This window comes from Coregonus clupeaformis, unplaced genomic scaffold, assembly GCF_020615455.1.
Source record: "Coregonus clupeaformis isolate EN_2021a unplaced genomic scaffold, ASM2061545v1 scaf1851, whole genome shotgun sequence".
NCBI classification, from domain to species: Eukaryota; Metazoa; Chordata; class Actinopteri; order Salmoniformes; family Salmonidae; genus Coregonus; species Coregonus clupeaformis.
Window position 1 is genome coordinate 14,631 of NW_025535305.1, and position 17,496 is coordinate 32,126.

Consider the following 17,496-nt stretch of genomic DNA (forward strand, 5'->3'; position numbering starts at 1 on the left):
AACTGATATTACCACAACAAGCCTAATGTACATCCAGTTAACATATGGAATATCTGTTTAGAACTGAAATGACCACAACAAGCCTAATGTACATCCAGTTAACATATGGAATATCTGTTTAGAACTGATGTTACCACAACAAGCCTAATGTACATCCAGTTAACATATGGAATATCTGTTTAGAACTGATAATACCACAACAAGCCTAATGTACATCCAGTTAACATATGGAATATCTGTTTAGAACTGATATGACCACAACAAGCCTAATGTACATCCAGTTAACATATGGAATATCTGTTTAGAACTGATGTTACCACAACAAGCCTAATGTACATCCAGTTAACATATGGAATATCTGTTTAGAACTGATATGACCACAACAAGCCTAATCCAGTTAACATATGGAATATCTGTTTAGAACTGATATGACCACAACAAGCCTAATGTACATCCAGTTAACATATGGAATATCTGTTTAGAACCGATATGACCACAACAAGCCTGATCCAGTTAACATATGGAATATCTGTTTAGAAACTGATGTTACCACAACAAGCCTAATGTACATCCAGTTAACATATGGAATATCTGTTTAGAACTGATGTTACCACAACAAGCCTAATGTACATCCAGTTAACATATGGAATATCTGTTTAGAACTGATAATACCACATCAAGCCTAATGTACATCCAGTTAACATATGGAATATCTGTTTAGAACTGATATTACCACAACAAGCCTAATGTACATCCAGTTAACATATGGAATATCTGTTTAGAAACTGAAATGACCACAACAAGCCTAATGTACATCCAGTTAACATATGGAATATCTGTTTAGAACTGATGTTACCACAACAAGCCTAATGTACATCCAGTTAACATATGGAATATCTGTTTAGAACTGATAATACCACAACAAGCCTAATGTACATCCAGTTAACATATGGAATATCTGTTTAGAACTGATGTTACCACAACAAGCCTAATGTACATCCAGTTAACATATGGAATATCTGTTTAGAACTGATGTTACCACAACAAGCCTAATCCAGTTAACATATGGAATATCTGTTTAGAACTGATATGACCACAACAAGCCTAATGTACATCCAGTTAACATATGGAATATCTGTTTAGAACTGATATGACCACAACAAGCCTGATCCAGTTAACATATGGAATATCTGTTTAGAACTGATGTTACCACAACAAGCCTAATGTACATCCAGTTAACATATGGAATATCTGTTTAGAACTGATAATACCACAACAAGCCTAATGCACATCCAGTTAACATATGGAATATCTGTTTAGAACTGATATTACCACAACAAGCCTAATGTACATCCAGTTAACATATGGAATATCTGTTTAGAACTGATGTTACCACAACAAGCCTAATGTATATCCAGTTAACATATGGAATATCTGTTTAGAACTGATATGACCACAACAAGCCTAATCCAGTTAACATATGGAATATCTGTTTAGAACTGATATGACCACAACAAGCCTAATGTACATCCAGTTAACATATGGAATATCTGTTTAGAACTGATATGACCACAACAAGCCTGATCCAGTTAACATATGGAATATCTGTTTAGAACTGATGTTACCACAACAAGCCTAATGTACATCCAGTTAACATATGGAATATCTGTTTAGAACTGATGTTACCACAACAAGCCTAATGTACATCCAGTTAACATATGGAATATCTGTTTAGAACTGATGTTACCACAACAAGCCTAATGTACATCCAGTTAACATATGGAATATCTGTTTAGAACTGATGTTACCACATCAAGCCTAATGTACATCCAGTTAACATATGGATGATCTGTTTAGAACTGATGTTACCACAACAAGCCTAATGTACATCCAGTTAACATATGGAATATCTGTTTAGAACTGATGTTACCACATCAAGCCTAATGTACATCCAGTTAACATATGGAATATCTGTTTAGAACTGATATTACCACAACAAGCCTAATGTACATCCAGTTAACATATGGAATATCTGTTTAGAACTGAAATGACCAAACAATAAGCCTAATGTACATCCAGTTAACATATGGAATATCTGTTTAGAACTGATAATACCACAACAAGCCTAATGTACATCCAGTTAACATATGGAATATCTGTTTAGAACTGATGTTACCACAACAAGCCTAATGTACATCCAGTTAACATATGGAATATCTGTTTAGAACTGATAATACCACATCAAGCCTAATGTACATCCAGTTAACATATGGAATATCTGTTTAGAACTGATATTACCACAACAAGCCTAATGTACATCCAGTTAACATATGGAATATCTGTTTAGAACTGAAATGACCACAACAAGCCTAATGTACATCCAGTTAACATATGGAATATCTGTTTAGAACTGATGTTACCACAACAAGCCTAATGTACATCCAGTTAACATATGGAATATCTGTTTAGAACTGATAATACCACAACAAGCCTAATGTACATCCAGTTAACATATGGAATATCTGTTTAGAACTGATGTTACCACAACAAGCCTAATGTACATCCAGTTAACATATGGAATATCTGTTTAGAACTGATGTTACCACAACAAGCCTAATCCAGTTAACATATGGAATATCTGTTTAGAACTGATATGACCACAACAAGCCTAATGTACATCCAGTTAACATATGGAATATCTGTTTAGAACTGATATGACCACAACAAGCCTAATGTACATCCAGTTAACATATGGAATATCTGTTTAGAACTGATATGACCACAACAAGCCTGATCCAGTTAACATATGGAATATCTGTTTAGAACTGATGTTACCACAACAAGCCCTAATGTACATCCAGTTAACATATGGAATATCTGTTTAGAACTGATGTTACCACAACAAGCCTAATGTACATCCAGTTAACATATGGAATATCTGTTTAGAACTGATGTTACCACAACAAGCCTAATGTACATCCAGTTAACATATGGAATATCTGTTTAGAACTGATGTTACCACATCAAGCCTAATGTACATCCAGTTAACATATGGATGATCTGTTTAGAACTGATGTTACCACAACAAGCCTAATGTACATCCAGTTAACATATGGAATATCTGTTTAGAACTGATATTACCACAACAAGCCTAATGTACATCCAGTTAACATATGGAATATCTGTTTAGAACTGAAATGACCACAATAAGCCTAATGTACATCCAGTTAACATATGGAATATCTGTTTAGAACTGATAATACCACAACAAGCCTAATGTACATCCAGTTAACATATGGAATATCTGTTTAGAACTGATGTTACCACAACAAGCCTAATGTACATCCAGTTAACATATGGAATATCTGTTTAGAACTGATAATACCACATCAAGCCTAATGTACATCCAGTTAACATATGGAATATCTGTTTAGAACTGATATTACCACAACAAGCCTAATGTACATCCAGTTAACATATGGAATATCTGTTTAGAACTGAAATGACCACAACAAGCCTAATGTACATCCAGTTAACATATGGAATATCTGTTTAGAACTGATGTTACCACAACAAGCCTAATGTACATCCAGTTAACATATGGAATATCTGTTTAGAACTGATAATACCACAACAAGCCTAATGTACATCCAGTTAACATATGGAATATCTGTTTAGAACTGATGTTACCACAACAAGCCTAATGTACATCCAGTTAACATATGGAATATCTGTTTAGAACTGATGTTACCACAACAAGCCTAATCCAGTTAACATATGGAATATCTGTTTAGAACTGATATGACCACAACAAGCCTAATGTACATCCAGTTAACATATGGAATATCTGTTTAGAACTGATATGACCACAACAAAGCCTGATCCAGTTAACATATGGAATATCTGTTTAGAACTGATGTTACCACAACAAGCCTAATGTACATCCAGTTAACATATGGAATATCTGTTTAGAACTGATAATACCACAACAAGCCTAATGCACATCCAGTTAACATATGGAATATCTGTTTAGAACTGATATTACCACAACAAGCCTAATGTACATCCAGTTAACATATGGAATATCTGTTTAGAACTGATGTTACCACAACAAGCCTAATGTATATCCAGTTAACATATGGAATATCTGTTTAGAACTGATATGACCACAACAAGCCTAATCCAGTTAACATATGGAATATCTGTTTAGAACTGATATGACCACAACAAGCCTAATGTACATCCAGTTAACATATGGAATATCTGTTTAGAACTGATATGACCACAACAAGCCTGATCCAGTTAACATATGGAATATCTGTTTAGAACTGATGTTACCACAACAAGCCTAATGTACATCCAGTTAACATATGGAATATCTGTTTAGAACTGATGTTACCCCAACAAGCCTAATGTACATCCAGTTAACATATGGAATATCTGTTTAGAACTGATGTTACCACAACAAGCCTAATGTACATCCAGTTAACATATGGAATATCTGTTTAGAAACTGATGTTACCACATCAAGCCTAATGTACATCCAGTTAACATATGGATGATCTGTTTAGAACTGATGTTACCACAACAAGCCTAATGTACATCCAGTTAACATATGGAATATCTGTTTAGAACTGATGTTACCACATCAAGCCTAATGTACATCCAGTTAACATATGGAATATCTGTTTAGAACTGATATTACCACAACAAGCCTAATGTACATCCAGTTAACATATGGAATATCTGTTTAGAACTGAAATGACCACAATAAGCCTAATGTACATCCAGTTAACATATGGAATATCTGTTTAGAACTGATAATACCACAACAAGCCTAATGTACATCCAGTTAACATATGGAATATCTGTTTAGAACTGATGTTACCACAACAAGCCTAATGTACATCCAGTTAACATATGGAATATCTGTTTAGAACTGATGTTACCACAACAAGCCTAATGTACATCCAGTTAACATATGGAATATCTGTTTAGAACTGAATTTACCACAACAAGCCTAATGTACATCCAGTTAACATATGGAATATCTGTTTAGGAACTGATAATACCACAACAAGCCTAATGTACATCCAGTTAACATATGGAATATCTGTTTAGAACTGATAATACCACAACAAGCCTAATGCACATCCAGTTAACATATGGAATATCTGTTTAGAACTGATATTACCACAACAAGCCTAATGTACATCCAGTTAACATATGGAATATCTGTTTAGAACTGATGTTACCACAACAAGCCTAATGTATATCCAGTTAACATATGGAATATCTGTTTAGAACTGATATGACCACAACAAGCCTAATCCAGTTAACATATGGAATATCTGTTTAGAACTGATATGACCACAACAAGCCTAATGTACATCCAGTTAACATATGGAATATCTGTTTAGAACTGATATGACCACAACAAGCCTGATCCAGTTAACATATGGAATATCTGTTTAGAACTGATGTTACCACAACAAGCCTAATGTACATCCAGTTAACATATGGAATATCTGTTTAGAACTGATATTACCACAACAAGCCTAATGTACATCCAGTTAACATATGGAATATCTGTTTAGAACTGATGTTACCACAACAAGCCTAATGTACATCCAGTTAACATATGGAATATCTGTTTAGAACTGATGTTACCACAACAAGCCTAATGTACATCCAGTTAACATATGGAATATCTGTTTAGAACTGATGTTACCACAACAAGCCTAATGTACATCCAGTTAACATATGGAATATCTGTTTAGAACTGATGTTACCACAACAAGCCTAATGTACATCCAGTTAACATATGGAATATCTGTTTAGAACTGATGTTACCACAACAAGCCTAATGTACATCCAGTTAACATATGGAATGTCTGTTTAGAACTGATGTTACCACAACAAGCCCTAATGTACATCCAGTTAACATATGGAATATCTGTTTAGAACTGATATTACCACAACAAGCCTGATCCAGTTAACATATGGAATATCTGTTTAGAACTGATATTACCACAACAAGCCTAATCCAGTTAACATATGGAATATCTGTTTAGAACTGATATGACCACAACAAGCCTAATGTACATCCAGTTAACATATGGAATATCTGTTTAGAACTGATATGACCACAACAAGCCTGATCCAGTTAACATATGGAATATCTGTTTAGAACTGATGTTACCACAACAAGCCTAATGTACATCCAGTTAACATATGGAATATCTGTTTAGAAACTGATGTTACCACAACAAGCCTAATGTACATCCAGTTAACATATGGAATATCTGTTTAGAACTGATGTTACCACAACAAGCCTAATGTACATCCAGTTAACATATGGAATATCTGTTTAGAACTGATATTACCACAACAAGCCTAATGTACATCCAGTTAACATATGGAATATCTGTTTAGAACTGATGTTACCACAACAAGCCTAATGTACATCCAGTTAACATATGGAATATCTGTTTAGAACTGATGTTACCACAACAAGCCTAATGTACATCCAGTTAACATATGGAATATCTGTTTAGAACTGATGTTACCACAACAAGCCTAATGTACATCCAGTTAACATATGGAATATCTGTTTTAGAACTGATGTTACCACAACAAGCCTAATGTACATCCAGTTAACATATGGAATATCTGTTTAGAACTGATGTTACCACAACAAGCCTAATGTACATCCAGTTAACATATGGAATATCTGTTTAGAACAGATGTTACCACAACAAGCCTAATGTACATCCAGTTAACATATGGAATATCTGTTTAGAACTGATATTACCACAAAAGCCTAATCCAGTTAACATATGGAATATCTGTTTAGAACTGATATTACCACAACAAGCCTAATCCAGTTAACATATGGAATATCTGTTTAGAACTGATATGAACACAACAAGCCTAATGTACATCCAGTTAACATATGGAATATCTGTTTAGAACCGATATGACCACAACAAGCCTGATCCAGTTAACATATGGAATATCTGTTTAGAAACTGATGTTACCACAACAAGCCTAATGTACATCCAGTTAACATATGGAATATCTGTTTAGAACTGATGTTACCACAACAAGCCTAATGTACATCCAGTTAACATATGGAATATCTGTTTAGAACTGATGTTACCACAACAAGCCCTAATGTACATCCAGTTAACATATGGAATATCTGTTTAGAACTGATGTTACCACAACAAGCCTAATGTACATCCAGTTAACATATGGAATATCTGTTTAGAACTGATGTTACCACAACAAGCCTAATGTACATCCAGTTAACATATGGAATATCTGTTTAGAACTGATATTACCACAACAAGCCTAATGTACATCCAGTTAACATATGGAATATCTGTTTAGAACTGATATTACCACAACAAGCCTAATGTACATCCAGTTAACATATGGAATATCTGTTTAGAACTGATGTTACCACAACAAGCCTAATGTACATCCAGTTAACATATGGAATATCTGTTTAGAACGATATTACCACAACAAGCCTAATCCAGTTAACATATGGAATATCTGTTTAGAAACTGATATGACCACAACAAGCCTAATGTACATCCAGTTAACATATGGAATATCTGTTTAGAACTGATGTTACCACAACAAGCCTAATGTACATCCAGTTAACATATGGAATATCTGTTTAGAACTGATATTACCACAACAAGCCTAATCCAGTTAACATATGGAATATCTGTTTAGAACTGACATTACCACAACAAGCCTAATCCAGTTAACATATGGAATATCGTGTGTGCGTGCTCTAGGAGCTGACGGGGTTCCGTTTGCATTCCTGAACGGGTTGGAGATCCTCTCAGACTGGAACCATTTACTTTACTGACTCCTCCTCTCGCTGGGGACGACGACACGTCAAGCTAGAGGTCTGTCCGTCTGTATTCCTAGAAAAGGCCTTTCTTCTTATAGAAGCTCTATATCCCCTGACCTCTGACCCCTGACCTCTAGGTGATAGAGACCAACGCTCTGGGGCGTCTCCTGACCTTTGACCCTGTGTCAGGGCATGTGCGTGTCCTGCTGGATGGTCTCTACATGCCCAACGGCATCGCCCTGTCACCTGACGAGAGCTTCCTGCTGCTGGCCGAGACCAGCATCGGATGCATCCTCAGGTACATACACACTCACACATACACACACACACACACACTCACCCACGGAGGACAGTGTTTTCCATAGTAACTGTCCTCCCTCTCTTTTTCCTTTTAACATGTAAATATTATCTGTATCAGAGGTGTTGGATGGAACCTTCACACTACAGAAAGGTTTGTTGATGAAATATGGTCTCTCTCTCTCTCTCTCTCTCTCTCTCTCTCTCTCCCCAATTTAAGGGCTTTATTGGCATGGGAAACGTGTGTTAACATTGCCAAAGCAAGTGAAATAGATAATAAACAAAAGTGAAATAAACAATCAATATTAACAGGAAACATTACACTCACAAAAGTTCCAAAAGAATAAAGACATTTCAAATGTCATATTATGTATATATACAGTGTTGTAATGATGTGCAAATAGTTAAAGTACAAATGGGAAAATAAATCAACATAAATATGGGTTGTATTTACAATGGTGTTTGTTCTTCACTGGTTGCCCTTTTCTTGTGGCAACAGGTCACAAATCTTGCAGCTGTGATGGGACACTGGTTTTTCACCCAGTAGATAAGGGAGTTTATCAAAATTGGGTTTGTTTTTTCGAATTCTTTGTGGATCGCTGTAATCTGAGGGAAATATGTGTCTCTAATATGGTCATACATTTGGCAGGAGGTTAGGAAGTGCAGCTCAGTTTCCACCTCATTTTGTTGGCAGTGTGCACATAGCCTGTCTTCTCTTGAGAGCCAGGTCTGCCTACGGCGGCCTTTCTCAATAGCAAGGCTATGCTCACTGAGTCTGTACATAGTCAAAGCTTTCCTTAAGTTTGGGTCAGTCACAGTGGTCAGGTATTCTGCCACTGTGTACTCTGTTTAGGGCCAAATAGCATTCTAGTTTGCTCTGTTTTTTGTTTGTTCTTTCCAATGTGTCAAGTAATTCTCTTTTTGTTTTCTCATGATTTGGTTGGGTCTAATTGTGTTGTTGTCCTGGGGCACTGTGGGGTCTGTTTGTGTTTGTGAACAGAGCCCCAGGACAAGCTTACTTAGGGACTCTTCTCCAAGTTCATTCTCTGTAGGTGATGGCTTTGTTATGGAAGGTTTGGGAATCGCTTCCTTTTAAGTGGTTATAGAATTTAATGGCTCTTTTCTGGATTTTGATAATTAGCGGGTATTGGCCTAATTCTGCTCTGCATGCATTATTTGGTGTTTTACGTTGTACACGGAGGATGTTTTTGCAGAATTCTGCATGCAGAGTCTCAATTTGGTGTTTGTCCCATTTTGTGAATTCTTGGTTGGTGAGTGGACCCCAGACCTCAGAACCATAAAGGGCAATGGGTTCTATAATTGATTCAAGTATTTTTAGCCAGATCCTAATTGGGATATAACATTTTATGTTCCTTTTGATGACATAGAAGGCCCTTCTTGCCTTGTCTCTCAGATCGTTCACAGCTTTGTGGAAGTTACCTGTGGTGCTGATGTTTAGGCCGAGGTATGTATAGTTTTTTGTGTGCTCTAGGGCAACGGTGTCTAGATGGAATTTGTATTTGTGGTCCTGGCAACTGGACCTTTTTTGGAACACCATTATTTTTGTCTTACTGAGATTTACTGTCAGGGCCCAGGTCTGACAGAATCTGTGCAGAAGATCTAGGTGCTGCTGTAGGCCCTCATTGGTTGGGAACAGAAGCACCAGATCATCAGCAAACAGAAGACATTTGACTTCAGATTCTAGTAGGGTGAGGCCCGGGTGCTGCAGACTGTTCTAGTGCCCTCGCCAATTCGTTGATATATATGTTGAAGAGGGTGGGGCTTAAACTGCATCACTGTCTCACCCCACGGCCCTGTGGAAAGAAATGTGTGTGTTTTTTGCCAATTTTAACCGCACACTTGTTGTTTGTGTACATGGATTTTATAATGTTGTATGTTTTTCCCCCAACCCCACTTTCCATCAATTTGTATAGCAGACCCTCATGCCAAATTGAGTCAAAAGCTTTTTTTAAAATCAACAAAGCATGAGAAGACTTTGCATTGTTTTGGTTTGTTTGTTTGTCAAATAGGGTGTGCAGGGTGAATACGTAGTCTGTGTACGGTAATTTGGTAAAAGCCAATTTGACATTTGCTCAGTACATTGTTTTCACTGAGGAAATGAACTAGTCTGCTGTTAATGATAATGCAGAGGATTTTCCCAAGGTTGCTGTTGACGATATCCCACGGTAGTTATTGGGGTCAAATTTGTCTCCACTTTTGTGGATTGGGGTGATCAGTCCTTGGTTCCAAATATTGGGGAAGATGCCAGAGCTAAGGATGATGTTAAAGAGTTTAAGTATAGCTAATTGAAATTTGTGGTCTGTATATTTTATAATTTCATTGAGGATACCATCAACACCACAGGACTTTTTGGGTTGGAGGGTTTGTATTTTGTCCTGTAGTTCATTCATTGTAATTGGAGAATCCAGTGGGTTCTGGTAGTCTTTAATAGTTGATTCTAAGATTTGCATTTGATCATGTATATTTTTTTGCTGTTTGTTCTCTGTTATAGGGCCAAAAAGATTGGAGAAGTGGTTTACCCATACATCTCCGTTTTGGATAGATAACTCTTCGTGTTGTTGTTTGTTTAGTGTTTTCCAATTTTCCTAGAAGTGGTTCGATTCTATGGATTCTTCAATTACATTGAGCTGATTTCTGACATGCTGTTCCTTCTTTTTCCGTAGTGTATTTCTTTATTGTGTTAGTGATTCACCATAGTGAAGGCGTAGGCTCAGGTTTTCTGGGTCTCTATGTTTTTGGTTGGATAGGTTTCTCAATTTCTTTCTTAGGTTTTTGCATTCTTCATCAAACCATTTATCACTGTTATTACTTTTCTTTGGTTTTCTGTTAGAGATTTTTGGATTTGATAGGGAAGCTGAGAGGTCAAATATACTGTTTAGGTTTTCTACTGCCAAGTTTACACCTTCACTATTACAGTGGAACGTTTTGTCCAGGAAGTTGTCTAGAATGGATTGAATTTGTTGTTTCCTAATTGTTTTTTGGTAGGTTTCAACACTACTTTCTTTCCATCTATAGCATTTCTTAATATTATTCAGTTCCTTTGGCTTTGATGCCTCATGATTGAGTATTGCTCTGTTCAAGTAGACTGTGATTTTGCTGTTTTCTGATAGGGGTGTCAGTGGGCTGACTGTGAACGCTCTGAGAGACTCTGGGTTGAGGTCAGTGATAAAGTAGTCTACAGTACTACTGCCAAGAGATGAGCTATAGGTGTACCTACCATAGGAGTCCCCTCGAAGCCTACCATTGACTATGTACATACCCAGCATGCGACAGAGCTGCAGGAGTTGTGACCCGTTTTTGTTGGTTATGTTGTCGTAGTTGTGCCTAGGGGGGCATATTGGGGAGGGAATGCTGTCACCTCCAGGTAGGTGTTTGTCCCCCTGTGTGCTGAGGGTGTCAGTTCTGGCATTTAGGTTGCCACAGACTAGTACATGTCCCTGGGTCTGGAAATGATTGATTGTCTCTCACTCAGTCTCTCTGTCTCTCTCACTCAGTCTCTCTCCCTCTCTCTCTCTCTCTCCCTCCAGGTACTGGCTGAAAGGCCCCAAGGCTGGCACCAAGGAGGTCATCATGAGCAATATGCCCGGTTACCCTGACAACATCCGTCTTAGCGACCGTGGAACCTTCCTGGTTGGCATAACGACCACACGCCCAGGAAGTCAGCCTCCATTCCTGGACCTGATTGGTCCGTACCCAGCGGTCAAACGCTTTCTGGCTAAGGTTAGTTTCACCTTCATCCTCATTCTGTGTTGTGAACAGGTTAATGATTAGTGTTGTAAGGCTCTAGTCTTCATGTGTTTTTGTTCATATATCGGCAGCTACAGAGCAGAGCCATGGTATTATATACAGTGGGGTCTTTCACATGACTGCCAATGTCCAAGAAAAATGACACAACGCTGAAACCCTCTCCCACGCCCTGTGTGTCAGGGGTTAGGGGGTGTATCAGTTAGGGGGTGTGTCAGGGGTTAGGGGTTAGGGGGGTGTATCAGGGGTTAGGGGTGTATCAGGGGTTAGGGTGTGTATCAGGGGGTTAGGGGTGTATCAGGGGTTAGGTTAGGTGTATCAGAGGTTAGGTTGTATGTTAGGTGTACAGTGGTGTATCAGGTGATAGGTAGGGTGATCAGGGTTAGTATAGAAAAGGTATAGGGTGACGGAAGAAAATAAAAAAAAAAGAAAAAGAATGTGCGGAGTAGGTTAGGTGTATCAGGGTTAGGGTGTGTATCAAGGATAGAGTAGGTGTACAGGTTAGGTTGGTGTATCAGGTTAGGTTGGCAGCTGTGTATCAGGGGTTAGGTTGGTGTGTATCAGACTTGCAGGATCAGTTAGGTGTCAGGTTGGGTGTGTCAGGGTTAGGTGTATCAGGGGTAGGGTGTATCAGGGTTAGGGGTGTATCAGGGGTAGTCAGGGTTAGGTGTATCAGGGTTAGGGTAATTGTGTCGGGGTGAGGTGTGTACGTGTGTGTCAGGGGGGGTAGTGTAATACAGGAAAAAGGTATAGAGTGTGACTGGGGGTGTGTCAGGGTTAGGGTGTATAGAGGGTTAGGAGTTAGTGTGTATAGTGGTGATCAAGGGTAGGGGTGTATCAGTTAGGGGGGATCAGGTTAGGGTGGTCAGATTGGGTTAGGTAGGGTGTATCAGTTAGGGGTGTATCAGGGTTGAAGGGTGTATCAGGTTAGAAAAAGAAGAGGTGTAGTGTATCGAAGAAAGGGTCGGGATAGGGTAGTGTATCAGGTTAGGGTAAGGTATCAGGGGTTAGGTGTACTGTAAGAAAAAAATTGTAGCTAGGGTTAGGTGTATCATAGTGAACGAATTAGGGTGCACTGTGGCTAGTGGTGTATAGTAGTGTGAATTAAGGATGATGTGGTAGGTGCACTGTGGCTAGGTGTACTGTGGCAGAAGCAGTGGAAAGAAAATAGTGATAGGGCTAGGTGGCACTGTTAAAAGAAAATGATAGGTTAGAATAAGAAAAATGAACAAAATGGATAAATAATACTGAATATGTAAATGACTAGGTAGGTGACTTATATGACTGTGTGCAGGTGCACTGAGGCCAGTGATGAAGCCAGTGCATAGGCAGTGTGCACTAAAAGGTAAAAGGTGATAGGGGTGTAAGTTAGGTGTAGGAAGATAGGTAGGGATAGGGCATGGTAGTGTGGAGGGTGGATATGTAAAAATTGTAGATTGAAATAACAGTGCATTGGAGGGGAGATGAGAGGGTGTCAGGAGAGAGGTGGGGGATAGTTACAGGGAATTGTGTTAGCGTGTGATAGTTGGGTGGGGCTTAGTGTAAGTGAATGGAGGATAGAGGTTGGTGAAGGTAGGGTGAAGGGGAAGAATAAAAAAAGTGAATTGTGCAGGCATAGGCAGGTAAACAAAAGTGATAAGTGCATCAGGCTAGGTGATCAGGGTGGGCTAAGACAAATAGGGGTATCAGGGAGGTGCTGTCAGGGGCTAGGGGTGATCAGGGCATAGAGTAAGGGGGGGAAAATTGGTAGAAATAGTTAGGATTGTAAAGGCAAAGTATAATGGTAGGTTGTTAGGAGTGATAGATAAAAAAATCAGTGTGCAGGGAAGAAAAAGAAAGATAAATAGATAGATTATTAGGGCATAGGGGAAAAAAAGAAGCAAAGGTAAGTGATCAAGGCAATGGATCAAGGAAGTCAGGGAGGTGATAGGAGAAATGATAGGAGGCAACCAGTGGACAGTGGCAGGAAAGCCAGGGTGCATAGGGTAGGCAGTGCATCAGTAGGACAGCTAGAGTGAGAGGTAAAAAAGTGTAGGGGAGGTGAAACAGTGACTGTGTAGGTGCACAGGGTTAAAAGAAGAGAGGTGATGGCTAGTGATCAAGTAGATCAGGGTAGAGTGAGGACATTGAGGTGATATGGGTGTGCTGAGGGTTGGTGCATCAGGGTTAGGTGTATCAAAGGGTTAGGTGTGTATGAAGAAAAGGTAAAGCGAGGTTAGTGTGTGGTAGGTAATAGGGGTAGTGTATGGGGTAGTGATAGGTTAGGGTGTGAATAGAGGTTAGGTGTGCAAGGATAGAAATAGTAAAGTGAATAGGTTGTGGTGTGACAAAGAAAATAAAGAGGGAGTACTGTTTAAAGAAAATATGGTAGGGTAGGTGTGATAGGGTGGAAAGGGGGGGGTGAAAAATAGGGTTAGGTGAAGGTCAGGGTTAGGTGTGCATCAGGTTAGGGGTATCAGGGTTAGGTGTGTATAGGTTAGGGGAGGAGGGAGAGAAATATTAGTGTATAGGAGAGGGTAGGTAGTGCATCAGGTTAGTGTGTGGAAAGGTGATCAGGCTAAAGGAGAAAAGTAGGAAGGTGCACTGTGGTAGGGAAAAATAAAGAGGGTAAAGAAAAGGTGCACTGTGGTAGATGGCTAGGAAAAAAGATGCAAAATGTGGGGAGTGCATAGAGTTGAAAAAAAAATTGAGGCCAGGGCACTGTGCAGTGCATCAGGGCCAGGTGCAACTGTGCTAAAAGAGGTGCACTGTGGCTAGGTGCACTGTGGCTAGGTACAAAGGCAAGAAAAAGGCAGATGTTGAGGCCAGTGAGGAGAATAGTGATGGCAGTAGGGGAATAGGCTAGGTGTGACTAAGCAGCTAATGGGTGCATCAGGGTGGAGGGGGTTGGGGGGACTGAAGCAGACTGTGGCCAGGTGCATAGTGTGAGGTGCACTGAGGGGGTTAGGGGGTGTAATGTGCTAGTGCAACAAGAAAAAAAGCAGTGAATGTGGTTAGTGCAATCAGGGTTAGGCGAATCAGGGTTGTGTGTGAATAGTGTAGGTAGGTGCACTGAGGCAAAGTGTGCATCAGGGCTAGGTTAGGTGGTAAGGAGTAGGGCATCAGGGTTAGGGGGTGTATGTGGGGGAATAGAAGAAGAAAATAGGTAGTGGAAGTGTATAGGAAAAGGTAGTGTACGGATAGTTAGTGTAATTGAGTGAGTGGAGGGTGTGATAGTATTGCGGGTGCATCAGACACATGTTCAGGTGATCAGGGCTAGGTGTAATTGATGGGGTTAGGTGTAATTGAATTGTGGTACTGAAGAAAGAAAAAAATAGTGCAACAGAGAGTGCATCAGGCCAGGTGAATTGTGCTAGGCTGGTAGACAGTAAAAAGAGTGATCAGGAAAAAAGGGTACTGTGGAGGTAAAGGGAAGGTGGCATCAAAAGGGGTGTAGCAGGGTGCACTGTGGCCAGGAGGGTGATAGCTAGGGTGCATAGAGGCCAGTGCATCAGGCCAGGGTGTGGTCAGGCCAGGTGCATCAGAGAAGAAAGTGCATCAGAGAAAAACACGGTGCATCAGGCCAGTGCACGCAGTGCATCAGCAGGGCGGAGAGAGGCAGGTGCAATAGTGAGGGCACTGAGGCCAAGGTGCACTGCAGGGTGATAGTGTAGGTGCATCAGGGCCAGGGTGCACTGGATAGGGCAAAACAGAAAGGTGCACTGTAAACCAAAGAAAATAAGGCCAGTGTAATTGTAGGTGCATAGGGAGGAAATTGAGGTAGGGTGTATCAGTAGGGCAGGGTAGGTGTAAGGGGTTGTGTAGTAGTGACAGTAGGTGTGATCAGGGGGAGATGAGGCTAGGTAATAAAGAAAAATTAGGTGATGCTAGGTGGTAGGGAAAAGAAATGCACAGTTGGGTGAAGGAAAGTAAAAGAGGTGGTAGTGACTGAGGGAGGTGCACTTGTGGGCAGTGCACCGAGGCCAGGTGCACTGTGGCCAGGTGTACTCAGGCTAGGTGCATCAGGGCTAGGTGCAAAGGGGTAAGAGGGGATGTGAAGGGTAGATAGGAGGGAATAGAAGGACTAAAGAGTAAAAAAAAGGAAAAAATAGTGATAGGGTTAGGCTAGTGCAGTTGAGGTGATAGGTGCATAAGTTGAGTGTGATAGGCTGTGTGTGAATGGTAGTGTGCATCATTAGGTGTAGGGTAGTGTCAGTAAAAAAGAAGTAGGGGACATAAAAGGTGTAGGTATGTGATCAGGATAAAAGGGTAGTGAATTGGGTTAGTGCACTCAGGGTTAGTGTATAGGGTAGGGGTGGTAGGGGTTAGGGTGTAGTGGGGTGTGTGGTTGAAGGTAGAAGTAATGTATGATCAGTAGGGGTGTATAGGGAAGAAAAGTGTAAAGGGGAATAGGGGTGTGTAGTAGGTATTAGGGAAATAAAGGGTAAGGTAGGGGTTAGAGGTGTCAGTTAGGTGTGCATAGGGGGCTAGTGTAGTGAAAGTGTGTATCAGGAGGTTAGGTATAAGAAAGGAAAATAGATAGGGGTATAGAGGGGTGTTGAGGGGGTTAGGGGTATCAGGGGCTAGGTGTATTGAAGTATAGGTGTGGTTAGTAAAGAAAATGTGGTAGGTAGTTGTGTGTGTAAATAGAGGTTGATAATGAAGAAAATAGGTTGGTGAACAGGGGTTAGGTGCGGGGTTAGGCAAAAAATGGAAGAATAGTGCAGTGTGTGTGGAAGTAGGAAATAAGAAAGGTAGGTATAGGGGTTAGGGGTGTAAAGTTAGTGTGTCAGTTAGGGAATGGTGGCAGGGTGAATAATAGAGGGAATGGGGAGGGTGATAGAGGTGCAAAAGTAGGTTAGGGTTAGGTGTACTTGAATTAGTGTAAGGGGGAATAAGGTTAGGGTGCACTGAGGGTCTGTAGGATGGGTGGAAGAAAATAGTTAGGGTGGAGGGTAGGGGAGGGGGAAAAAGGATAGGGGTAGTGGGGGTAGGGAAGAAGATAGGGTAGGTGGGGTGTGTAGGGTGTAATTGTGTAGGTGTGGGTAGGTTAGGCCGGTGTATGGGGGTAGGGTGCGTGTAGAGGTAGTAAAAATAAAGAGGTGAAGGTGTGTGTTAGGGGTTAGGCTAGTGTAATTGTGTTTAGGGTGGGTACAAGAAAAGGTAGGGTTAGGGAAAATAAAGAAGGTGATTGGGGGTTAGGTGTGGGCAAGGGGGAAGAAAATAACAAAATAAAGAAAATAAAGAAAAAAAGAAGTAGGCTGGAACAAAGAAATAGGCTCATAGGTTGCAAAGGGTGAAAAGGTGAGGTTGGGGAAGGGGGTAGTATAGGGTGGATGGATAGGATGTGGTTAGGGGTGTAACTGGCAGGAGGTGTATCAGTGGGAAAGTGGGAGGTAGGGCGCTGAAAGGGAAAGTGTAGGTGAATCAAAGAAGGTGCATCAGGGTTAGGGTGTGTGACAGAGGCGAGGTGGACTAGTTAGTGTGCATCAGGGTTAGGCTGTGCATCAGGCTAGTACGTGTGCATAGGTGAGGAAAAGGTAAAGAAAAAAGAAAAGGTGGAAAGAGTAGGAGGTGGCAAG

General features: G+C 40.2%; 1 protein-coding gene across 1 annotated transcript in view; it reads left to right on the top strand.

Moving 5' to 3' along the window:
• Positions 1 to 17,496, top strand: part of LOC123487875 (adipocyte plasma membrane-associated protein-like) — a 42,308-nt gene that overhangs the window by 9,814 nt on the left and 14,998 nt on the right. The window contains 4 exon segments of the mRNA XM_045218851.1: positions 7,815 to 7,858; positions 7,860 to 7,928; positions 8,011 to 8,171; positions 11,719 to 11,911. Of these exon segments, the coding sequence (XP_045074786.1) occupies positions 7,815 to 7,858; positions 7,860 to 7,928; positions 8,011 to 8,171; positions 11,719 to 11,911 (467 nt within the window).